Raw genomic sequence first — 26,677 nt, forward strand, 5'->3', positions numbered from 1 at the left:
CTGTCATGTCTGTGTGATCATGTTTTGTTTTGATTATGTTCAGGTTTGGTTTTTGGACTCTTTGTGCACTCTTGTTTGTTTTGTCACCATAGCGACCGTTAGTTTCACCTGTTTCACGTTGTCAGTCATGTCTGTATTATTTAAGCCCATAGTTGCCAGGAAGTCAGCCTGGCGACATTAACTCTGATACCTCCATGATTATGCGTCCATGCCATAGTTCTATGATCTTTCCATGTTTGACCAAGTAAGTTTTGTTTCATGTCCTTAGTCTGTTTATGTGTTAATTTTGTTCATTGCCTAGTTTGTACTTCCGCCCTTGTGCGCGCTTTTCGTTTGTTCCTTTTGATAGTGTTAAAAATAAATTGTCCTTACCTTCACGCCTTGCCCGCTCCAACTTTCCTTTGCAATCCGGGAAAACAAAACACCCCATAGTCCCCTTCATAACAGGAAGACTATGTTCTTATAGCAATGTATCCTAAAACCACATGATGGAAGACCATGTGTTTGTATAGCACTGGATCCTAAAACCACATGATGGAAGACTATTTTCTTATAGCACTGGATCCTAAAACCACATGATGGAAGACTATGTTCCATATGATGGAAGACTATGTTCTTATAGCACTGCATCCTAAAACCACATGACGGAAGACCATGTGTTTGTATAGCACTGGATCCTAAAACCACATGATGGAAGACTATGTTCTTATAGCACTGGATCCTAAAACCACATAATGGAAGACCGTGTTTTCTTATAGCACTGGATCCTAAAACCACATGATGGAAGACTGTGTGTTCTTATATACTGTGTGTTCTTATAGCACTAGTTCCTAAAACCACATGATAAAAAGTTAAAGTTAAAGTACCAATGATTGAAATTATCCTCTGCATTTGACCCATTACCCTTGATCACCCCCTGGGAGGTGAGGGGAACAGTGAGTAGCAGCGGTGGCCACGCCCGGGAATCATTTTTGGTGATTTAACCCCAATTCCAACCCGTGATGCTGAGTGCCAAGCAGGGAGGTAATGAGTCCCATTTTTATAGTCTTTAGTATGACTCGGCCGAGGTTTGAACTCACGACCTACCGATCTCAGGGCGGACACTCTAATGGAAGACTATGTGTTCTTATAGCACTGGATCCTAAAACCACATGATGAAAGACTATGTTCTTATAGCACTGGACAGAAGTGTTGGGACAGCATTACACCTACAAGTACTGTTCACATTCATCCATTCATTATCCATCCATCTGTCATCAGTACTACTGTTTCCATCCATCCATTTATTATCTATCTATCCATCCATCCCTCCATTCATCCATCCATCAATTATCTGTCGTCCATCGATCATCAGTACTACTGTTTCCATCCATCCAGCATCTATTATCCATCTATTCATTATCCATCCATCAATCATCAGTAATACTGTTTCCATCCTTCATCCATCCATTCATGACCTATCCATCCATCTATCCATCAATCATCTATCATCCATAGATGATAGATGATTAAATGCTAAATACTAAATACTGTTTTCATCCATCATCCATCCATTCATTGTCAATCAACTATTATCCATTCATTCATCGTCTATCCATCAATCATTTATTATCCATCCACCATCAGTACTACTGTTTCCATCCATCATCCATCCATCATCTATTATCCATCTATTAATTATCCATCCATCTATCATCCATCCATCATCAGTAATACTGTTTCCATCCATAATCAGTAATACTGTTTCCATCCATCATCCATCCATTCATTATCCATCCATCCATCAATCATCTATCATCCATCCATCATCAGTAATGTTGTTTCCATCCATCCAGCATCCATCCATCATCAATCATTTATTATCCATCCATTATCAGTACTACTCTTATCCATCCATTATCAGTACTACTCAGCTGCATTCGGGCGGCTCCAGCACCCCCCGCGAACCCCAAAAGGGACAAGCGGTAGAAAATGGATGGATGGATGGACATCCGTACTACTGTTTCTAATCATCCATCTATTCAATATATATTGATTCATCATCCATGTATTATCCATCCATCATCAGTACTACTGTTTTCATCCATCCATCATCCATCTTGTATCGTCCATCCATTCATTATCTCACCATCAATCATCTATCATCTATCCATCATCAGTACTACTGTTTCCATCCATCATCATCCATCCATACATTATCTCATCCATCTATTATCCATCCATCCATCCATCATCCATCCATTATTTAACTCATCCATCTATTAGCCATCCATTATCAGTACGATTTGTTCTATCCATCCATCATCCATCCATTCACTATGTATTGATTCATCATCCATCTTTTATGCATGCATTCAATATCTATTGATTCATCATCCATTGAGTATCCATCCATTCATTCTCTATCCATCAATCATCTATTACCATCCATCATCAGTACTACTGTTTCCATCCATCATCCATCCATTCATTATCTCATCCATCTATTATCCATCCATCCATTAATTATCTCATCCATCTATTATACATCCATTATCAGTACGATTGTGTCTATCCATCCATCATCCATCCATTAAATATATATTGATTCATCATCCATCTATTATCCATCCATTCCTTATCTATTGATTCATTATTCATTTGTTATCCATCCATCATCAGTACTACTGTTTCCATCATCCATTCATTGTCTATTGATTCATCATCCATCTATTATCCATCCATCATCAGTACTACCGTTTCCATCATCCATTCATTGTCTATTGATTCATAATCCATCGAGTATCCGTCCTTTTATTATCTATCCATCATCCATCTAGTACCATCCATCATCAGTACTACTGTTTCCATCCACCATCCAACCATTCATTATCTCATCCATATATTATCCATCCATTCATCATCCATTCATTATTATCTCATCCATCTATTATCCATCCATTATCAGTACGATTGTTGCTATCTATTCATCATCCATCCATTCAATATATATTGATTCATCGTCCATCCATTCATTATCTCTCCATCATCCATGTTTCTGTCCATCCATCATCCATGTTTTATCGTCCATCCATCATTATCCATCTATTATCCATCCATTCATTATATATCTATCATCCATCTATTATCCATCCATCATCAGTACCACTGTTTCCACCATCCATCCATTCATTATTTATTGATTCATCATCCACCCATACATTGTTTTTTGATTTATAATCCATCTATAATCCATTCATTATTTATACATCTATTAGTCATCCATCATCAGTACTACTGTTTTCATCCATCCTGTCAGGGCTTGGTAAAAGGATAGGACTCAGATGCAGAGTAGGGAACTTAGACAGGCTTTTATTTTGACAGCTTCCTTTTCACCTCCAAAGTCAATGATTACAATATCTATTTATCCAAAAACTAACCGGCAAAAAAGGTTCCAAAAAATAGGAACAACCAAAATTCGCTCCGAACGGAGGAAAACACAAAAGCAAAGACGAACTATAATTAATAAATGCTATAAAATGTATAAACAAAAAACGCTCCAACAGGAGGAAGAAACAACAACTATGAAAAATTCTATGCTATCCAATCTAATAAAGTATTAACAAAAATTGTCACTCAAAAATGTGAGGAAAGAATGAAAAATAACTGAAACTTACCACTTCGGCTGAATAAACTAAATAACAAAAAATCACTCTGCTGAGGAGGAAGAAAGGAAAACTCAAAATAGCAACGAAGGGATTCAGAATCAAAGAACATAAGCACAAGACGAGGCAAGGCAAGACAAGGCATGGACATGGGCATGGATGCTAGAGAGTACGAACAAACGAAACAATCTGGCACAGAACAAAGGAAGGAGTGGGCTTATAAGACACATGAGGGTAATAGGGAACAGGTGGAAACAATTAGGGAATCGGGATGACGTCAGACTGATGACACAAAAGGAAGGGCAAGTGACCTGAAACGAGAGGAGAGTTACTTTTCAAACTAAAACATGCACATCACAAGACAGAAAAAACCAAGACAAGACATCCCTCACTGCGGTGTGACACATCCATCATCCATCCATTCATTATCTATTGATTCTTCCATCATCATCATCATCATCAATCAACCATCACTCATTCAGCCATTACCATCCATCATCAATGAACCATCATCCACCCATCTGTTATCATCCGTCATCCGTCCATCAGTCTACTGCTCTCAAGCATCAATCCTCCATCCATCATTTGCCCACCATCCACCCATCCCACATCAATCTTCTATTCATTCAGCATCCACCCATTCATCATTCATCCATTATCAGTATCATTGTTCCAATCCCAAAATGAATGCATTCATTCATCCATCATCCATCCATCCATCTATCCTTCCCTCCATCATCCATCATTCATCGCCCATCATCCATATTTCATTTATCATTACCATCCATCATCAATCAACCACCATTCATTCATCCATTACCATCCATCATTAATTAACCATCATTCATTCACCCATTACCATCCATCATCAATCAACCATCATCCACCAATCTGTTATCATCCATCATCCTTCCATCAGTCTACTGCTCTCATGCAGCAATCCTCCATCCACCATTCGCCCATCATCTATCCATCCCACATCGGTCTTCTATTCATTCAGCATCCACCCATTCATCATTCATCCATTATCAGTATCACTGTTCCAATCCCAAAATGAATGCATTCATTCATCTATCATCCATCCATCCATCATCTACCATACATCATCTATCCATTATCCCTCCACTCATCCGTCCCACTTTGTAAACTAAAACAATGGTATAATATAAATATATATATATAAAAATGTGTATAATAATAATAATCAATAATCATTTATTATGTAGCCAATACATATTTCTTTGTTTTGGAAACAATGTCAAATATATACTCAAAGTAGACAATGGAATATTTTTTTTATGTCAATAATTTAGACACATTAATAAATACATATATAATAATATGTTTGACTAATCTAAATTTCGAATATCTATACTTTTTTTCGCGAACAAACAACATCTTGGTCTCGTCCTTGCAGGCCCGATCTTCCTCGACTACGTTCCGATGCATTAAAACCAGATGGAGCGAGGAAGTCCACGCGTGGACAGCACGTCCCGTGTCACTGTCTGTGGTGCTGAATGTGTCTGCTTCACTTTCCACGAACAACAAAGCGCCGTACTGGACACGTGACATGCGCGGTGAAGCGTCGACGTGATGAGGAGGACGAAGATAAGGAAGAAGAGGAGGCGGAAGAGGAGGAGCTAGAGGGAATCCCAGGACGGAAGTAAGGAAGGAAGAATGGGCGGAAGAAGTCACGCTAACATCGCGTCGCCGCTCCTGTGCGAGCTTTCACACTTTGGTTGGACGTGAAGATGACTGACGACTGACTTACAACTTCGTGTCTTTTTTTTTTTTGGTTTTGTTTATTTTACCGCCAAGAGTTGTTTATCTCCACCGAGGAGCTCTGCGGTGACAAGCGGCTCTCAGCGGCTTCCTTACCCGGCGTCACATAGGCGGAGCTCGGCTTTGAGAGTAATTGTTCTCGCCTTTCTTCTTCTGGTGCTTGTTGTGACAAGTCGGGGCACCCACACACACACACACGCACACGCACACGCACACACGCGCACGCACACAAACACACGCGCACACGCACGCACGCGTTGGTGCTTCTTGGCGGAGGAACCTCTGGCGGGATGTCAAGGAGCACAGAAGAGGTCCTCGTGTGATCTCGACACGTTCATGTAGACCACACACACACACACAGCAAAAACACACACAATGGGTTTTGTGGACACGCGTGTCTCTTCGACGTGACACCGGACCCTTCAGGCCAGGACCGCAGTCCTGCTCGGTCCAAGCCCAGCTGGAAGCATCGCCGATGACAACATGGATGACTCGGGAATAATACGACGCCGGAGGCTGCAGGTGAGCTCGTGTTGGACATTTCCTCTGCGTGTGCTTTCACTTTCGGTTTGTGTTAGAAATACGGCGATACCGTTCTTGTTGTAGCGATGCATTTTGTACGCATTGAATTGGCATCAATTTCCCGTTTTCATAGTTCGTTCACATTTGAAATGGTATAATTGTGATTTTAATTACAATTAGTTTATTTTAATAATAATAGTACATATAATATATGTGTGTGTGTGTGTGTGTGTGTGTGTGTATATATATATATATATATATATATATATATATATATATATATATATATATATATATATATATAATGAATGTTTATACATACACATGCACAGTGCCGGCCCAAGCCTCCATGGGGCCCTAAGCAAAATTTTATTTTGGGGCCCTCTATTTCTGCCAATAATATTGATTGTTGATCATTCACACACCTACTATAAACTCATTGCGGCTCTGGCAGTATTGTTTACATTATCCTATTGTCAGCCTGGCATGTCTTTACAAATGACATGTCATTTATAAAGATATGGGGGTGGCCCAGTTAAGAACATAAATAATACCAATGAATGAACGAATGATGTCCAGAGTGCCACATATGGTTCCTAATCTTAAAATGTAGAAAACATTCAGCTGCAAGAGTGGCCTGGGGTTGAACAGTCCAAGTGATAAAGCTTTGTATTTACAGTAAAAGTGTCATCTTGTCTCATCAGTCTTGTACTTATTAGTCTTTAATTACTAGTTTACATTTTTAGTTAATTGTTCATATTTAATGTTTACTTTGTACAAAGAGAGCGCAGTCTACTGAAGTTAAATTCATCAATAGTTTTCCCCTTTGAAAGACGCAAGGCAAATTCCTTCCATTTCACCATGTTGCTACAATGATCTTCACTGTTTTCATGTTGTTTCAGCAGTGCACCTATGTTGACCCAATCCCGCTGTCCCTCGGCTGCCAGTTTTAAGGACTTTTTGGAAAATAATTTGCAGCAAAAGCAATAGACTGCATCTTTACTTCTTGAATAAGTCAGCCAGCTACGCTTGACTTTTTCCCCATTGACTAGCTGTCTGTAGGTATAATGATAATGAAAACTTCGGCCATCATGCCGTTTGGGGAATGAAAAGTTCTCCTTAATAGACAGTGGTCCTCTGATCACCTATCTGAATCTGAGAGGAAAGATATGGCGTCACATTAGTGCCAAAAATCCGAGCGCATAAAAACTGTTATCGCGCGCTGATTCTCCACTTCGTGCGCGCGCGACACCCTTTTGCGCGCGCGCGGCACCCTTTTGTGCGCGCATGGTGTCTTTTTGCGCGCGCGCGGTGCCTTTCTGCGCGCGCGCCGTCTCGGTCTGTGCGCTCTCTGTGTACTCCTGGCATCTCTCCTCGCGCTGTCATGTTTCTTTTTGGCACTTTGGGGGCAGGTATGCTTAGACGGCCCCTCCTTTCTGATTGGCTCTGAGCATTTTTCATAAGACCAATCATTCTCCAGCGTAGCAACGTTGTAGCCATCTTACCTCGGACAGCTAGCCTCAATCATTACATTGATGTCAAAGCAAGTTATGGTAATTTAATTAGTACATGTACCAATTAAATTACCATAACTTGCTCGATTTTCGACCAATTTACAAACGGTTTGCCTTGTTACAAATCTTATTACATGTAGATATGACATAGGATGCCGCACCTGTTGAAATCACCTCTTTCGCTATAAAAAAAATGACTTAATTGTGCAACATAGTTGTGTAGGGTCAGTGTTAGTCAGTTCTCTGATTATTTTAAACTGTTTCAGAATACATTATTAAAAGGCTATTTTTAACATTTTAAAAACAAATGTTCAAGAAGAAGTGAAAACTATGCGCCTATAACAATCTTGATACATATTGACGATGACCCGCCCTGCTATACTTCTGATTATCTCTGAGCATTTTTCGTCTGGCCAATCAGAAAGAAGGGGCCGGCTAAGCATACCCACCCCCAAAGTGCCAAAACGAAACATGCCAGCGCACAGACCGAGACGGCACGCGCGCAAAAAGGCACCACGCGCGCGCAAAAGGGTGTCGCGCGCGCACGAAGTGGAGAATCAGCGCGCGATAACAGTTTTTATGCGCTCGGATTTTTGGCACTAATGTGACGCCATAGCAGGCGGCAAACGTCACAGGTGCAGCAGAGGCAGCTTTACATTTAAAGAGAGGCAGGAAGAATCACTAAGCCTAGATCAGCAGCAGCACTCTGTTGACCTAAAATTGTGTTTTTGTACAATAATATATCTTTGATCATTTAGAAATCATCAGTCAGACTCGTACATGCAAAAAATAAAAAATAAGAATTTTTTGTTAATTGCTTTTGGGGGCCCCCTGGTGGCCGCGGGGCCCTAAGCAAGCGCTTAGTACGCTTATGCCTTGGGCCGGCTCTGCACATGCATACATACATATAGTGAGTGTGAATGTTGTCTGTCTATCTGTGTTGGCCCTGCGATGAGGTGGCGACTTGTCCAGGGTGTACCCCGCCTACCGCCCATGTGCAGCTGGGATTGGCTCCAGCACTCCCCGCAACCCCATAAGGGACAAGCGGTAGAAAATGGATGGATGGATGGATAGTTATAATAATAATAATAATAGTACATATAATATTTATACACATATATGTATATATATATATATATGTTTATATATACACATATATATACACACATACATATATACAGTACATACATACATACACATATATACATATATAACTATTATTTAATAAATAGTGAGTGTGAATGTTGTCTGTCTATCTGTGTTGGCCCTGCGATGAGGTGGCGACTTGTCCAGGGTGTACCCCGCCTACCGCCCATGTGCACCTGGGATAGGCTCCAGTACCTCGCGAGACTCCGTAAGGGACAAGCGGTAGAAAAATGATGGATGGATGGATAGTTATAATAATAATAGTACATATAATATATGTGTATAAATGTGTATGTATATATATACATATACATATAAATATGTATGTACATGTATATATATATATATACCGTACATATATATACATACACATTTATACACATATATGTACAATTATTATTATAACTATCCATCCATCCATCCATTTTATATATATATATATATATATATATATATATATATATATATATATATATATATATATATATATATATATATATATATATATATATATACATACACATATATACATATATATATACATACACATATATACATATATAACTATTATTTTTATTATTATTATTTGGGGCGGTATAGCTCGGTTGGTAGAGTGGCCATGCCAGCAACTTGAGGGTTGCAGGTTCGATCCCCGCTTACGCCATCCTAGTCACTGCCGTTGTGTCCTTGGGCAAGACACTTTACCCACCTGCTCCCAGTGCCACCCACACTGGTATAATGTAACTTAGATATTGGGTTTCACTATGTAAAGCGCTTTGAGTCACTTGAGAAAAAGCGCTATATAAATGTAATTCACTTCACTTCACTTTAATAAATAGTGAGTGTGAATGTTGTCTGTCTATCTGTGTTGGCCCTGCGATGAGGTGGCGACTTATCTAGGGTGTACCCTGCCTACCGCCCATGTGCAGCTGGGATAGGCTCCAGCACCCCTGCGATCCCGTAAGGGACAAGCGGTAGAAAATGGATGGATGGATGGATAGTTATAATAATAATAGTACATATAATATATGTGTATAAATATGTATGTATATGTATATATATACATATAAGTATGTATGGATATGTATATATATATACATATACATACACATATATGTACTATTATTATTATAACTATCCATCCATCCATTGTATATATATACTAGGGGTGTAACGGTACGTGTATTTGTATTGAACCGTTTCGGTACGGGAGTTTCGGTTCGGTTCGGAGGTATACCTAACGAGTTTCCACACGAACATATTAAGTAGCCGCCTCCGCTTCCTTCTGCCTCTGTTTCTGTCAGTACTCTATACAGCACCCAGCATTGTCCCACCCACACAACCATCTGATTGGTTACAAACAGAGCGGTAACAGCCAATCGCAGTGCGTATTCAGAGCGGTAACAGCCAATCAGCAGTGCGTATTCAGAGCGCATGTAGTCAGTGCTTAGCGTTTAGCAGGTAAGCATCAGGCAGCGGACTCTCCCCAAATTATAATAAACACCTCCCAGTCAACTACTAGTAACATCACTATGAGCTCGTTGACCTTCTACAAATATAAAAATCAGCTCAGCTAGCTCGCAGTCCTGGCCTGAGGTAAAAGGTTAATTCGCTTTTAGCATAACGTAAGCTCATTTTGCGGTGTGTGGGTGTGTGCGTGTGTGTGTGTTACGGACAGCAAAGCCCTGTCTGTCTGTAATTTCACTTTACCTTTTTCTGTGTTGATTGAACTGTGTTGAAGCAGCAAAAAAGGACATTATGTTAAATGAAGAGTTTCTGTCTCTGATAGTTGATATAATAATGTAACTGCATCATAAAGTCTACATGAACTCCATGGTGTTCAGGGATGAATAGTCTCTCCTATTGCTATTGTACCATTTTTTCAGCTATAGTTACATTAATCATTAGTAATGCAGCAGCCTAGTTTTGAATGGCAGGGTCCTGATATCACATGTTGATAAAAATATAACATTTACATAATAAATCAACTACAGGCTTCCCAAATGCTGTATTAAATTAAGCATGATGAGTTGACTTGAAACTGTTTAATGTTGCACTTTTTATATGTAGAAGAAAAGTTTTGTCATTTTATCTGAGCAACAACTTGAGGCAGTTTAATGTTGATTAATGTTGGCAGAATTATTATAGTGTTCCCAATGTTAAAAGGATAAAGCCGTTGTTTACAAATTTGGTAAATAAATAACCAAAAAATGTATATTTTGTTGTTTTCTTACTGTACCGAAAATGAACCGAACCGTGACCTCTAAACCGAGGTACGTACCGAACCAAATTTTTTGTGTACCGTTACACCCCTAATATATACACTTATATATACAGTATATACACACATACATATATACAGTACATACATACACATATATACATATATAACTATTATTTAATAAATAGTGAGTGTGAATGTTGTCTGTTTATCTGTGTTGGCCCTGCGATGAGGTGGCGACTTATCCAGGGTGTACCCCGCCTACCGCCCGCGGTAGAAAATGGATGGATGGATGGGTGGATGGATAGTTATAATAATAATAGTACACATAATATATGTGTATAAAAGTGTATGTATATGTGTGTGTATATATATATATATATATATATATATATATATATATATGTGACGTGATAGCGAGAGAAGAAAACGACAGGGAGACGATGACGTCGTTTAACTGTCAGCGTGTTTTATTGACAGCTTGGTGTGTGAATGAGATGTGTAATTAAACCAAAGAGATGAAGTGTGACTAAATGTGGAACTTATCTGAGTATGGTTGCCAGAGGGTGTTGAGAGTGCGTGTTGATCCAGGCGGAAGTCCAAATAAGGGCAAGGCAGGCTCGAGTGTTGGAGGACAGGCGGGTGGTCGAGGACAGGAGCGCGGCGTCGTAGTAAGTGGGCAGGCGTGAGGTCGAAATCCAGGAAGGCAAGGGGGGGATCCACAGGGAGGTCCAATGTGACAAGACACACAGCTTGACGACGAGGAAGGATGACGGGGAGCTGGAGAACGACACAACACAAGAGACGATGAGAACGACGGGGAGGAAGCACAGGGAGAGAAGATGCACAAGTGGATGAGCGAGATACGTGTGGGCTTACTGTACTGGGTACGAGAAGCTACGTTCTGGCGTCGGATCTCAGGTTGTGTTGGCTCTTGAAGGCAGATCGCTCATCACGGGCAGGTGTGTAGATTACAGATTGGCAGCAGGCGCGAGGAGGCGCGCCCGCAGCGGAGGGAATGCGTCTGTGGGCGTGGTCCGTGGTGCGCTTGTCAGGACGCACAGCAGGAAGAGAAACAGCAGTAGTTTGATCCATAACAATATATATATATATAGACACACATACATATATACAGTACATACATACATACACATATATACATATATAACTATTATTTAATAAAAAAGTGCGTGTGAATGTTGTCGGTCTATCTGTGTTGGCCCTGTGATGAGGTGGCGACTTGTCCAGGGTGTACCCCGCCTACCGCCCGAATGCAGCTGAGATAGGCTCCAGCACCCCCCGCGATCCCAAAAGGGACAAGTGGTAGAAAATGGATGGATGGGATACATATAATATACAGTATGTGTGTATATATGTGTATGTATATGTACATATATATATATATGTTTATTTATACACACATACATATGTGTATATACATATATACATATATAACTATTATTTAATAAAAAAGTGCATGTGAATGTTGTCTGTCTATCTGTGTTGGCCCTGCGATGAGGTGGCGACTTGTCCAGGGTGTACCCCGCCTACCGCCCGAATGCAGCTGAGATAGGCTCCAGCACCCCCCGCGACCCCGAAAGGGACAAGCGGTAGAAAAATGGATGGATAGATACAAATATAATATGACATTATATATTTTCTATTCTTTTTTTTTTTGCGTAATTTAAGACATAAGTATTGTTTTCGTAGTGCATAACCCTTTTAAAAAAAGAACACAACAAATTAAAAAAATGTAAATTAGAAATAAAAAAAAAGAATGTATCACACATTGGAGAAGTTTGAATTATCACATCTAGTGTATTAACTGAATACAAATAAATAATAAACAATTAAGAAATGGCATTGGCATTTTCTTAAAATAAAATAAACATTTTTAACTATATTTTAATTATATATACATATGTATGTGTACATATGTATGTATATGTGGATATATATATATATACTATGTATACCGTATTTTTCGGACTATAACTATAGTTTTTTTCATAGTTTGGCCGGGGGTGCGACTTATACTCAGGAGCGACTTATGTGTGAAATTATTAACACGTTACCGTAAAATATCAAATAATATTATTTGGTTCATTCACGTAAGCGACTAGACGTATAAGATTTCATCGAATTTAGCGATTAGGAGTGACAGATTGTTTGGTAAACGTATAGCTTGTTCTGTATGTTATAGTTATTTGAATGACTCTTACCATAATATGTTACGTTAACATACCAGGCACGTTCTCAGTTGGTTATTTATGCGTCATATAACGTAGACTTATTCAGCCTGTTGTTCACTATTCTTTATTTATTGTAATTGCCTTTCAAATGTCTATTCTTGGTGTTGGGTTTTATCAAATAAATTTCCCCCAAAAATGCGACTTATACTCCAGTGCGACTTATATATGTTTTTTTTCCTTCTTTATCATGCATTTTCGGCCGGTGCGACTTATACTCCAAAAAATACGGTATGTACAGTATACTGTATGTGTATATACTGTATATGAATGTGTGTATATTAGGGCTGCAACAACTAATCGATTAAAATCGATTACAAAAATAGTTGGCGATTAATTTAGTCATCGATTCGTTGATTCGATGATATACGCATGCGCACAGGCTACGTTCTTTTGTGGGGTTTTTTACTTTTATTTATAAACTGCGACATTTACAAACAGCTGAGAAACAATAATCAAAATAATAGGGGTGTAACGGTACGTGTATTTGTATCGAACCGTTTCGGTACGGGGGTTTCGTTTCGGTGCGGAGGTGTGCCGAACGAGTTTCCACACACTAATATTAAGTAGCATACTGCACGTTGTGTAAACAATACTCAAAATGCCGGACATTTGAGGCATTTGAGAAACTCCGCCCTGACCGCTCCGCAAAAGAGGACATGTCTAGTGAAAAGAGGACGTATGGTCAGTCTATCCTAGCCCGTTAGCTGCTAGCATGCTGGCAAAAGAGGACATGTCCGGTGATAGCATGCTAGCAGCGACCGAGCTCGGTCCTGACCATACGTCCTCTTTTCACCGGACATGTCCTCTTTTGCGGGGCTGTCGGGCGGTGTTTCTTAAATGCCTCAAATGTCCGGCATTTTGAGATAGGGTTGCGTGTATTTTCAATGTACATTCAGGGTTAAGGAGGTTAAAAACACAACAAGTTGTGTGCGCAGCAGCATTCGTGAGGGAGGGGTAGAGACAGAGAGCGAGAGAGTTGTGAAAAACGCGCATGCGTCGTCAGGCTCTGCTTTTTATCGATAGATTTATTGATTTAATTTGTTATTATCTATAGCAGGGGTGTCAAAAGTGTGCATTTTTGTAACATTTTCCTTGTTTTATTTGGCAAGTTGAAAGAACATGGCGCCAGCATGCTGTTTTTTTCCAATAAAATACTGGAAAGGATATAAATGTAGTTTGTCTCTTTTATCTGATTATTAATCGATTAATCGAAGTAATAATCAACAGATTAATCGATTATCAAATTAATCGTTAGTTGCAGCCTTAGTGTATTTATATATGTGTGTATATATATACTATTAAGCATTTTCTTGGTGCTACTACGACAAATTACATTTTTCTGTATAATGATAACAGTAATTGATCATATTATAAAGCCAATACATAGTTATTTTTAAGTCAAATGTAAAATAAATAATATAATCTTTATTTTATTTTGAGATTTTTCCAAGCTAAAATAAATAAATAAATAGTGTCATAATAACATATAGTCAATAAACTGCAATAATACTTAAAGAAAACCGCTCAGATTTAGAAGAACATTACTGGTGTCATTTAAAAAAATAATAAGTAAAAAAAAAAACATTGGGAATTAGCCAGTAGAAATACATGTTTTAGTCAAATATATAATAAGAGTGGACATTTTTTAAATTTAAATAAATAATCGCCCCCAAAAATAAGTTAATTAAATTTTTTTTAAACAAAAGATTATAATCTCCCATTTATTTATCCCACACATATCTACCTTTATTTATTTCATTTTAATATAATGTGAGCCAAATATTTCATGCTTCCAGCTATAATATGCAGGATAATAAAACGTAAACTTGCCAAACCCTTTTTGTTTATTAATAGTCCCAGTGGGGGGTGTTAGTTATGTGGCACACTAACGTTCACTTGAACCAGTATGATCATGAAGGTGATTCCATGTGTGTTTGGCCTCATGAAGGATGTGTTCATCCAATATGAAGCTGCAATTCAGTCAAGTGAACCGAGCGGAGATCAGCAGCCTGCCGGGCGGAGCGAAGCCTCTGTGCGCATGTGTGCCGGATTGTGTCCGTGCGTTTATTTCCACCTATTCATCTGGTTTGTGTTAGGGCGGCTGCACATAGGATCGGTATGGCCGAGGCGTGAGGAATGGCGAGGAGAAAGGTATCAAGGGAGGATTAAAAGAGGAGCGTGCTGATGGTTTCGTGCCTCATTATCCCCACGACTCAGCTTCATGATGTACAACAAGAGCTGCGGGGGAATTTATCATCAATCAGTGGTTGGATGACTCCACCATTGTGTCCTCCTCATGTGTGCGTCTGCAGGAAAAGAGTGTGTATGCTTGACGTTTACCTCATCTGTGTGTTGACGTCTGATTGGCCGCCTCGTCGTTCCCTCGGGTGTCATCATCCCAACCGTCACTCTCTCTCTCTCTCTCTCCCACACACACATTTCTTTGTGCACCATATGGTGACACACCCCACTTCCCTGCAGTCGGGGTCGTGGGACACACCCATGATGCGTTGCCTCAAAATGACTAACGTGGACTTAGGATGCTGTCTTACCGCGACGACAGTGGCGCGGCGGAAATGTGATACGACTTTTAAATGGGCTGATTTTGCATTTTCGTACAATATCGTTGTCACGGGACTATTGGGTGTGTTTCAGGGATCACACTATAGGTTGCCGCAATCGAATGTGGGGTGTGTCTCGCTTTAAGGCAGTGATTTTCTACTGAATTTGATTTTGATCTATTTATTTTGTCAGAAGTTAAAGGTCGGAATGTGAACTGTTCACATTTGAACCGATACAGTACCAATTCCCAGTATCTGAGAATCAATACCGGTACTCGATGTTAGCAGTTGTTGGTACTTTTGTGTATGTTAATAAATATAAATTGTTTTTTGTTCAAATATTTTTTTTATTGCAACATTTAAAAATGAGCTGATTATAACAGCTGTCCAGTTGTCATATTTTGTTTGATCATCACATTTGCAGGTGTGACATTAAGTTGTGTAGTGTAGTTGGCTAGTCCATTCAGTCTTTGCCGAATCTAGTCCTTTGTTATGCCCTAAAATGTGGTATGAATGTAAGTATTTTACATATTTTGCCGCGATGACTAATCAGGTATGTGCTGTTGCGGTGCACTTTTGTATATGGATTTTGATATCAGCTCAGTTTTTAATCAAGAATTAGTCATTTAATCAGACATGATGTTGTTCATTTATAGGTAGCATAAGTATTACAAAGTTTCATACAGACCAGGGAATACTGTACTGTAAATGTCTGTTGACACTTTCTGTGTTGGTTAGATAATTTTTATTTTTTATTTTTTTTGCACCATGACTAGGGAAGGTTGTTTGCATGGGGTCATATAAGTAAATGTTTTGACCTGAATTACTCACATTGTCCACTAGACAGAGACATAATAGCACACACACATATTGCTTTGTGCACCATATGGTGACACACCCCACTTCCCTGCAGTCAGGGTCATGGGACACACCCATGATGCGTTGCCTCAAAATGACTAACACAGACTTAGGATGCTGTCTTACTGCTTATTTCGTAAATTCCGTAGAGCCAGCGTCCTCTATAGTAAACATTTGATTTTGGTCTGTTTATTTTGTCCAAGTTAAAGGTCGAGATGTGAACTGTTCACATTTTAACCGATATGGTACCAATTCCTGGTATCTGGGAATCAATACCGGTACTCAATGGTAGCAATTTTCGTTACTTTTGTGTATGTTAATAAATATAAATTGTATTTGATGTTAAAATCAATTTTTTATTGCAACATTTAAAAATGAGATGATTATAACTGCTGTCCAGTTGTCATATTTTGTTTGATCATCACGTTTGCAGGTGTGACATTAAGTTGCGTAGTGTAGTTGGCTAGTCCGTTCAGTCTTTGCCGAATCTAGTCTAGGGACGGCGTGGCGCAGTGGAAAAGTGGCCATGCGCGACCCGAGGGTGCCTGGTTCAATCCCCACCTAGTACCAACCTCGTCATGTCCGTTGTGTCCTGAGCAAGACACTTCACCCTTGCTCCTGATGGATGCTGGTTAGCTGCCTTGCATGGCAGCTCCCTCCATCAGTGTGTGAATGTGTGTGTGAATGGGTAAATGTGGAAGTAGTGTCAAAGCGCTTTGAGTACCTTGAAGGTAGAAAAGCGCTATACAAGTACAACCCATTTATCATTTAGTCCTTTGTTGCGCCCTAAAATGTGGTATGAATGCAAGTATTTTACATATTTTGCCGCGATGACTAATCAGGTACGTGCTGTTGTGGTGCACTTTTGTATTTGGATTTTGATATCAGCTCAGTTTTTAATCCAGAATTGCAAATTAGTCATTTAGTCAGACATGATGTTGTTCATTTATAGGTAGCATAAGTATTACAAAGCTTCATAAAGACCAGGGAATACTGTACTGTAAATGTCTGTTGACATTTTTTGTGTTGGCAGGATTTTTATTTTTTATTAATTTTTTTGCACCATGACTAGGGAAGGTTGTTTGCATGGGGTCTTATAAGTAAATGCTGCATATACCATCCCGGACATATTTAAAGGTCGTTGACATGAATTACTCGCGTTGTCCACTAGATATCGACATAATAGCTGCATCAAATTAGTCAGATTATTAAATTTAGTGCAATCTCCTTGTGGTCGGTAGGCCACGCTTAGACCTCGGGCTGTAGTTTGTCTAAAAATGTTTTGCATCCCTGCTATCTGTCCGTCTGTATAACCATCTCGGATTTACAGAATTTGGCTTCCATGACATGCCTGACAAATGGCTGCTCTGGTCTGTTTCTTGGGCAACAAGGACAATTCCCTGATTGATCCATGTTGTTGCACTCGCTCCCTTCTTCCCTGCACCATTTTTCTGATGTGGAGGACATGCTTTAACAGGCTAACACCTCAGCTAATATAATTTGGTTATGACAGGAGACTTTGCTGCGGTGGCGTGAAGGCTGAACCTTGCTTAAAGACCCGGATGCAGCCAGGAAGTGTTCAGTATGGGATAATGAAATGTATTTGTGGCGAGCAAGGAGACATTTCTGTCAACTTGACATGGCTGAACTGTGTGGAAAAAGCAATTTTTGCTTTGGGATGAGTGACTCTTTAAATGAAACTGCTGGTGACTCAGGTGTTGAAAAGTATACACAATGGTATCAGTGGCAGGGTTTAATCATAAGCTAGGTTATTTATTGTCAAAGTTGCCTAACTGACAGAAACATCTACAGGTGACCTACTGAAAAGGCAAAAATGTCAATACCGTATTGTAATTTTATTAATTTATTTGTACAATGATTAAAAGACTGATTTTAAATAGAGCTGCAACGATTAATCGATTAAATAGCTGTCGGTATTAGTTTGTTTCAAACGTGGCGCATCAAATATTCCTAGTTGTCCAAAAAGGAGTAGGAAGAAACAGCGCGTAATCGATTAATTCGGTCAGAAAATAGTTATTTTCTGTTGCTTCGATTAATTGTTTGAGTGTACCGCATGGTGTGCCCGGAACTTTAAATACGGAGACATAGTTTCCGCACGGACAAAGCAATAGAGCACACCCGGGATGGAAAGGTAAAAATTATAACCTGACGGTTAGTAATATCGTATTCATTTAAAATGATCATAAAACCGTGATTGATAACCACACCTTGGCAAACTTATGGACTGACTAGCGTTAGCTCGCAAAATAGCTTAAATGCTAACATAAAAACATGAGAGTTGAGACATTAACATATTTCCCTGTTAAGAAAAAGTCATAGCCCAATCTAAACTCCTATAAACAATTTACTGTCTGAACAACTAAGATGGTCACGTTCTGTTTTTTCTTTTTTTTTTTTTTTTTTTTTTACTCACCCCATATTTAATTAGATTTACCGTGTTTTCCAAACTATAGAGCGCGCCGGGATATAAGCCGCACCCACAAAATTATAGAAGAAAAACATATTTTTCTATATATCGGCGACATCAGACTATAAGTCGCAGATATATACATTGTGTAATGAGTTATTTACACAGAAAGATTCTGTAAATGTTTATTTACATACCTTAATTGTTTCCAAACAGTGTCTGTAACACGGCAGTGAAACGGATGATCAAGCAAATTAGAAGTCATCGTCATGGACCAACTAGCTGCGGAAGCTAGCTCTCCAATCAGCTAAACATACTGAATAAATCCACGGTGACGTTTTGGGGAATTTACTGAAAAATTTGTGAAGCTGAAACAATACAAAAAGAATGCCATTGTAAGTTAATAATACTAATACAGACACTCCTGAACGTGTTAGCATATTAGCTAATGCTAACGACGCTAGCTTCATTACATTACCATAGCATGTAAAAATATGCATGAAAACAGTCAGAAAACAGACATCACACATGGGACGGTTTAGTAAGTAAGAATTGTTTTAGTTATATTGTAAAACTTACAAACGGGGCTTGGAGTGATGAATGAAGAATCTGTATGATTAGAAACGCTATGGACGGCTAGACGATTGAAGAAGAAAAAAAAGCACTACCGATAAGTGAGCGAATTTGTCCAAAATATGGCGCCATAGCACAGACAATAACACACCTTGTCAGTGTTTTTTTTTTGGATTAAATTATTTTTATTATTGCTGTCAGCGAAGAAAAATCCAAAAATTAGCAGCTCCATCTTATAAGCCGCAGGGTGCAAAGCGTAGGTAAAAAGTAGCGGCTTATAGTCCTGAGTTTACCATACTTGCGTTCAAGGAAAGCTTGTTGATCTGAAACCAACTTAAGGGTGTATTTAAAGTCGTATCAACATTTCGGATTCGGCGTGCAAAATCATGAGTGAGACATTTTGTATCGTCCGCAAATAAAACGGTCCGGGAAGACTCGGACGATCCAGCAAAATCAGTCACACACATTGGAAACTGAAAGGGCTTAAGAATGGAACCCTGAGGTACACCGTCAGTGTAGTTTTACTTTCTCCGATCTTCCTCCAATTTTATATCCAATATCTGAGGTGGAAGAATGCAGATTTACCCCCGAACACAACCTGAGGTGTATGGATTGTTTTATTGCAGGAGTCGGTAACCCAAAATGTTGAAAGAGCCATACTGGACCAAAAATAAAAACTGTCTGGAACCGCAAAAAATGTGAAGCCTTGTATAAGTGTTATAATGAAGACAACACATGATGTAAGTGTCTATATTAGTTATATTAGCCTACTATCAAAGGCTGACGCAAATCTTCATTGACAGAAATGTTGTATTTTTATTTTTATTCTACACATTTTTGCAACATTGGAAATCATTTGTAAAATGGAGGCTTCTCAGAGGGTGGGATAACTTCTGGAAATGACTGGCTCAGAATGGCCAAAAGTATAGATGTGTGTGTCCAAGTTAAAGGAAAGGGCAGATTGTCTTCTTCTAATGGATTTATTACAATCTTCCCAAGCTGGGTAACGTTTGCTGTGATCTGGAACAACATGGCACACTAACAACTATGCGAAATGCAGCCAATATTGCATACACATAATGTGTCATGAGTCATGCAAATATAAATTAAATACACAGAGGACATAAGTAAAGGAAACTAAATGAGCTCAAATATACCTACAAATGAGGCATAATGATGCAATATGTACATACAGCTAGCCTAAATAGCATGTTAGCATAGATTAGCTTGCAGTCATAGATTGACCAAATATGCCTGATTATCACTTCACACAAGTCAATAACATCAACAAAGCTCACCTTTGTGCATTCATGCGCAGCATAAAACGTTTGGTGGACAAAATGAGACAAAGGTTTGGCATAAAACACGTCTTTCTGTGGCAGCATCGGAGAAAGTTGTACATGTAAACAAACTACGGTGAGTTCAAGGATCGCTGAAATTAGTAGGACAAAAGGGTGCTTGCCAAATACTCTCATCAGTGAAGCGTGTATAACATAAACAGTGGGATTTCTAACAATTAGGAATTTTTGTGTCATCAATCAATCAATCAATGTTTATTTATATAGCCCTAAATCACAAGTGTCTCAAAGGGCTGCACAAGCCACAACGACATCCTCGGTTCAGAGCCCACATAAGGGCAAGGAAAAACTCACAACCCAGTGGGATGTCAATATGAATGACTATGAGAAACCTTGGAGAGGACCGCAGATGTGGGTGACCCCCCCCCCCCCTCTAGGGGAGACCGAATGCAATAGACGTCGAGTGGGTCTAGCATAATATTGTGAGAGTCCAGTCCATAGTGGGGCCAGCAAGAGACCATCCCGAGCGGAGACGGGTCAGCAGCGCAGAGATGTCCCCAACCGATGCACAGGCGAGCGGTCCACCCCGGGTCCGGACTCTGGACAGCCATTACTTCATCCATGGCCACCGGACTTGTGCCCCCCCTTCCAAAAGGGAGAGGGGGGCAGAAAAGAAAAGAAACGGCAGATCAACTGGTCTAAAAAGGGGGTCTAATTAAAGGCTAGAGTATACAAATGAGTTTTAAGATGGGACTTAAATACTTCTACTGAGGTAGCATCTCTAACTGTTACCGGGAGGGCATTCCATAGTACTGGAGCCTGAATAGAAAACGCTCTATAGCCCACAGACTTTTTTTGGGCTCTGGGAATCACTTCATGTTTGTCCTCCTACAGAAAATATATTAAAACAAAAAAAAAATGTTTTCTTCATCTTTTTCCATTTTCACAAATCTCTGAAAGAGGTCCAGGGAGCCACTAGGGCGGCGCTAAAGAGACTCATGCGGCTCTCGAGCCGCGGGTTGCTGACCCCCGTTTTTTTGGACTACACTTGGGTCTAGTGTTGTCTAAAAGAATTGTGTTGACACGTCTCGTGCAGGCAGAGAAACGCTTCGGAGTCGTCTGACTTAATGACCAAAGACAAAGCCTTGATTGGATTTAGGAAATGACTTGTCTCCTTTCTGACCTCTTGCCTTATTAAAGAGGACACTTTCAAATCTAGAAGTGAGGATGAGAAGGGCGGTCCAAACTGGCTTTAAAGTACGAGGGAATACAATGTAGAAGAGATGGAGAATTATCCTAATTGAATTTCTACTGGGCTAATTAAGGCCGTGTTGTTGTGAAGATTGGATTAGAGAGTAGACTGTGGCCCTGTTGGGACTGCTCCACATATTTGACTTAGTTATGAAACAGCTTTTGCTGAAACTGTACTTGGTCATTGGAAGCGTCCTCAAACTAGTGAAAGTAGTAATGAAACAATATGGTGTTCTCACAGGGGTCATATTATGATGTTTTTCTACAGTTAAACACTTCTTAGACTTAGACTTCCTTTTTATTGTCATTCAAATTTGAACTTTACAGCACAGATAAGAACGAAATTTCGTTACATAAGCTCATGGTAGTGCAGGATAAAAAATCAATACGGTGCATATATCAATAAATATATATATATAAATAATACATAAATATACATATAAAATAAATAAATATATAAGGGAATAAGCGGTAGAAAATGGATGGATGGATATATAAATAAATACATAGATTACTGTACAGATAAATATATTGCACTTTTTCACATGTGTCCACGTTTATGGATGTATGTTATATTGTCTTTCTTATTCCAGCGAGTTAATCCATTTTGGGGGGAGTTGAGGTCTACATAACATATCATGGGGTTTCTTTGGTCAAAATATTGCATAGATTATGTTTTACAGTCGCTTTCTGACAGTCTCTTCATCATGCGCCATTTTGTCTTATTTACGTGCCTCCACTTCGACTGCTTCTTCTCCCTGTCGTCATGTAGTAGTTTTTAGCACTTCCATAACGAGGCTACTGACAGTTATAAGTTAGAACTATACGCTACTTTGTATTAGAAATGGCAACAGCGGAGGATGCATGTGCCTGTATGAGCCAGTCTGCCCCACAACAAGAGGATAGAGAAGAAGAAGGAGCTTATTGAATACAACGTAGGGTTGTATGGTATACCAGTATTAGTATCGTACCATGATACTAACTTCAAGCCGCTTTCTGACAGTCGCTTCCGGATGCGCCGTTTTGTGGGCGGTCTTATTTACGTGGCTCACCTTCGACATAGGGCTGGGCGATATATTGATATACGCGATATATCGCGGGTTTGTCTCTGTGCGATATAGAAAATGACTATATCGTGATATTCGAGTATACGTTCTCACGCAGTTGCTTTTAGCTGCGGGGCATTCAACTGCATGCTTTTCTCACTCTTTCCTGTCTCTCCTTCTCACAGAGCGCACCTTCTTACACACGTCACATACTGTCACGTGAGCAACGTCACACGCTCCCGCGGAGCGAGAGGTAGCGACATGGTAACGTTAGCTGTGATGCTAACAGCTAACATTGTGGTGCGAGTGGTAATAGAGAGAAAGTAGGTGCGAATCTGGTAACAAATGGAGGAATTATTAATTCCCAAGAAAAACAGCACGGGGTCCATCGTCTGACGGTGGTTTGGCTTCAAGTGGGAATATGTCTTTACATCATGTCAACATCTCCGTTCGGTGCCACACCAACTAAATGCCGAAGCAACTATTTCCACATCAACACCGGATGACATATGCTATTTGATATGCAGCTCATTTTTATGTGACACTTATTGAAATATCTTGTGTGTCAACATGCACAAAAGTGCACTTACAGCTTGTTTTAAAATGTCTCTGACAATCTTGCACTTTCTGTTTTGGAAATGACATGAATGTTTGTGCCACTGCTTAATAACTGTTTAATAAATACACTTTTGCTAAATTTACTTAGTTGTGATTTCCCTCTCTGCATGAAAGTTTAAAATTAGCATATATTAATGCAGTATAAACAAGAATGTTTAATGTAGACACATAGAATCATCATACTGCTGTGATTGTATGTATCAAGTGTTCATTCAAGGCTAAGGCAAAATATCGAGATATATATCGTGTATCGCGATATCGCCTAAAAATATCGAGATATTAAAAAAAGGCCATATCGCCCAGCCCTACTTCGGCACCGTCTTTTTTCCGTCATCTTTGTTGTAGCGGTGTAGCGTGCAAGGACGGGGGTGGAAGAAGTGTCAAAAGATGGAGCTAACTGTTTTAATGACATTCAGACTTTACTTCAATCAATAACGGAGCAGCATCTCCTCATCCGGAAACAACAACACAGGAAATGTGTCCCGTGAAAAACCGTCCGACCGGAACTCTAATAACTAAAGTTCCTTGGGTGAATAATGTAAACTCACTACACCGGTATGTTTTAGCGCTTTCATGGCGAGTTTACTGACAGATATAAGTAAGAACTTTACACTACTTTATATTAGAAATGGCAACAGCGGAAGATGAATGTATGTATGTATCCCGTTGATATTTATTTGTTGTGGTCTCCATGACAAATGAAGTCAAATCATTGCTTCTGTCTGTGAGTGGAGCAGTGGAGCAATCACAGCTGGGCCTCGTCTGGCGGTTGGCGTTTATTCCTCCTGCCAAGAAGGCAACCGCAGCATACAATAAGTGCGGGCTGACCTAAATTTCCCCCTCAATTTCTTGAAGTGGAAAAGCCATGGCCAATAGGCAGCCGCACTTTGTCCAATGTGCCGACGTGTTATTGCCTAGACGTGCCTGAAGAGCAAAGAGTCCCTTGGAGGGAGCAGATGTTCACAGGTCTAATTTGCACAGGAAAGTCTCGTCTGCTCTGGTGAACACTTGGATTTAGTTTTTGCGTCTTATACGTGGACTATTTATCTGTTGCAAAGTGTCTATAGCACATTAAATAAATAAATAAAAACAAGTAACCCATAACTCTGTTTGAATACCCAGTGACTTCCTGTTGAGTGCAAAGAAAGCTCCAAAATAAAAGCATGGCTGTATTACCTTAATTCTACCACAGCAACTAACAAAATGCACTCAGTTCCTTATTTTTTAGATTGTTAGCCACCAGAAGAAAACATTAGCACGTGTAGAACAGCTTTGTTGTCATTTTAGTCAAAACATAAAACAAAATTACTCTGGTAGAAGGAAGAAATGAGCACAGAACAATCAAAAAAGATACCGGGAGAAATACAGAATATCGAATCACATAAAGTCAAACGTTGACGTATTTCATGCACTGGCTCAAGCACTCGGCTGGAAAACAAGCACCCAGAGCGGAGTCAGCCAGACTGTCTCTTGGTAATGTTGCAATTCACCATGCAGGAAGAAGGCGCTGAAAAGTCCAGTAAGGCGCCACTCTTTTTTAAATTCGCTAGTTCGATGCTAGTTTACATTAGTTTGGCCATAGACATGGTACCAACTAGCATTAGTGATTTTACATGGCAAATGTGGTAATCAAAGCTAGAACTAAGATACATTTAACCTAACGGCAAAGACTACTTCCTGGCTAAGAGCCCGTGGGTGTTTTACCTGTGAGACCAAGTTGGGTAATACTGCTTCCGGGTAAACTTGTTGTAAGCCCCGCCCACAGGCAAGCGCCCCTCACGCTATAAAACTGCTATGAGTTTGATAACCAAAAACCCCCCCCCGAAAAAAAGGGAAACAAAACTGTAAAAAAAGAGAAGCGGATTTGAAAAAAAAAAGTTGATCATAAAACCCTTCAACATATTGGCGTCAAAAACATGTCATGATTCACTAAAGTATCCACCAGAAATATTGTATTTTTTAATGTTTGTATTTATTTGTTGTCAAAACTTGTTTCGGTGCCAATACTACTTTTTCTACATTGTCATTTTTTTTTCCGATGCCAAATCTTACTGGCAGAGTTCATAAATATCCATCTCAGACAGGGGTGTCCAAACTACGGCCCGCCGACGTATTTAAATTGGCCTGCAAGACATCATGAGCTTAATATTTAATCTTGCCTGAAGGGAGATTGCATTCATTTTAAAAGTCTAACATTTTTGATTCTGCTAATCTGTTGCCATTCAGTGGAGTTTTTCCTGGTCAATGACCTAATATTAAGCGTGGAATGCGCAGCATTTATCTATATGACCCAATGCAAACAACCTTCCCTCGTCATGAGAGGTGAGGGAATAATCAATTTTTAGATGCATGGCAATTAGGACATGGACGATTATAGAATCGATTAGTAAATGTCAATAATTGATAATGGATGTGTTTATGGTAAATAAAGTAGTGCAGACAGTTGTAAAATTTAGCTGACTGCAGTGAACCACCTCACCCAGAGATCTGACCAGCTCCTTTATTTTAGGGCACTTATGGTCCAGTTTTGCACACATTTTCATTAATTTAACAAATGTTAAATTATTTAAACTGTTTCTTATTCCAAATGAATTGTTTTTTTAAGTTTCAAGTAATAAAGGCTTATTTAGTGAGAAAAGAGAAATGTAAAGCTCCATCAATAATAAAATAATTAAAGATGCATAAATAATTAATTTTTAATGGAATCCTAACTCCTGAATCGTGATCGAATCGTGAGGTGCCCAAAGATTCCCTCCTGTACTCGTCATGGTGCCAAAAAAATTTAACAAAATCCAACCATCACAAAATGTCGACAGACATGGTCACTGAACTTTGTGGTTATTATAAAAAATGTCCATTCACCATAAAGAATTCTAAATTACATCCATTACAAAGCAAGATGGGAAAAATGCAAAACACTCTCCACACTTATCCATGTTTGGATATATATATATATATATATA

At 39.4% G+C, this 26,677-nt stretch overlaps 1 protein-coding gene across 1 annotated transcript in view; it reads left to right on the top strand.

Moving 5' to 3' along the window:
* The first annotated feature begins 5,296 nt into the window (after nucleotides 1-5,296).
* Nucleotides 5,297-26,677, top strand: part of LOC133615155 (microtubule-associated serine/threonine-protein kinase 1-like) — a 137,546-nt gene continuing 116,165 nt past the window's right edge. Inside the window, exon 1 of the mRNA XM_061973531.1 lies at nucleotides 5,297-5,948. Coding sequence (XP_061829515.1) covers nucleotides 5,910-5,948 — 39 coding nt within the window. The 5' untranslated portion in view covers nucleotides 5,297-5,909. The remainder of the gene's footprint in view (nucleotides 5,949-26,677) is intronic.

The sequence above is a fragment of the Nerophis lumbriciformis genome, linkage group LG22 (assembly GCF_033978685.3).
Source record: "Nerophis lumbriciformis linkage group LG22, RoL_Nlum_v2.1, whole genome shotgun sequence".
Lineage (NCBI taxonomy): Eukaryota > Metazoa > Chordata > Actinopteri > Syngnathiformes > Syngnathidae > Nerophis > Nerophis lumbriciformis.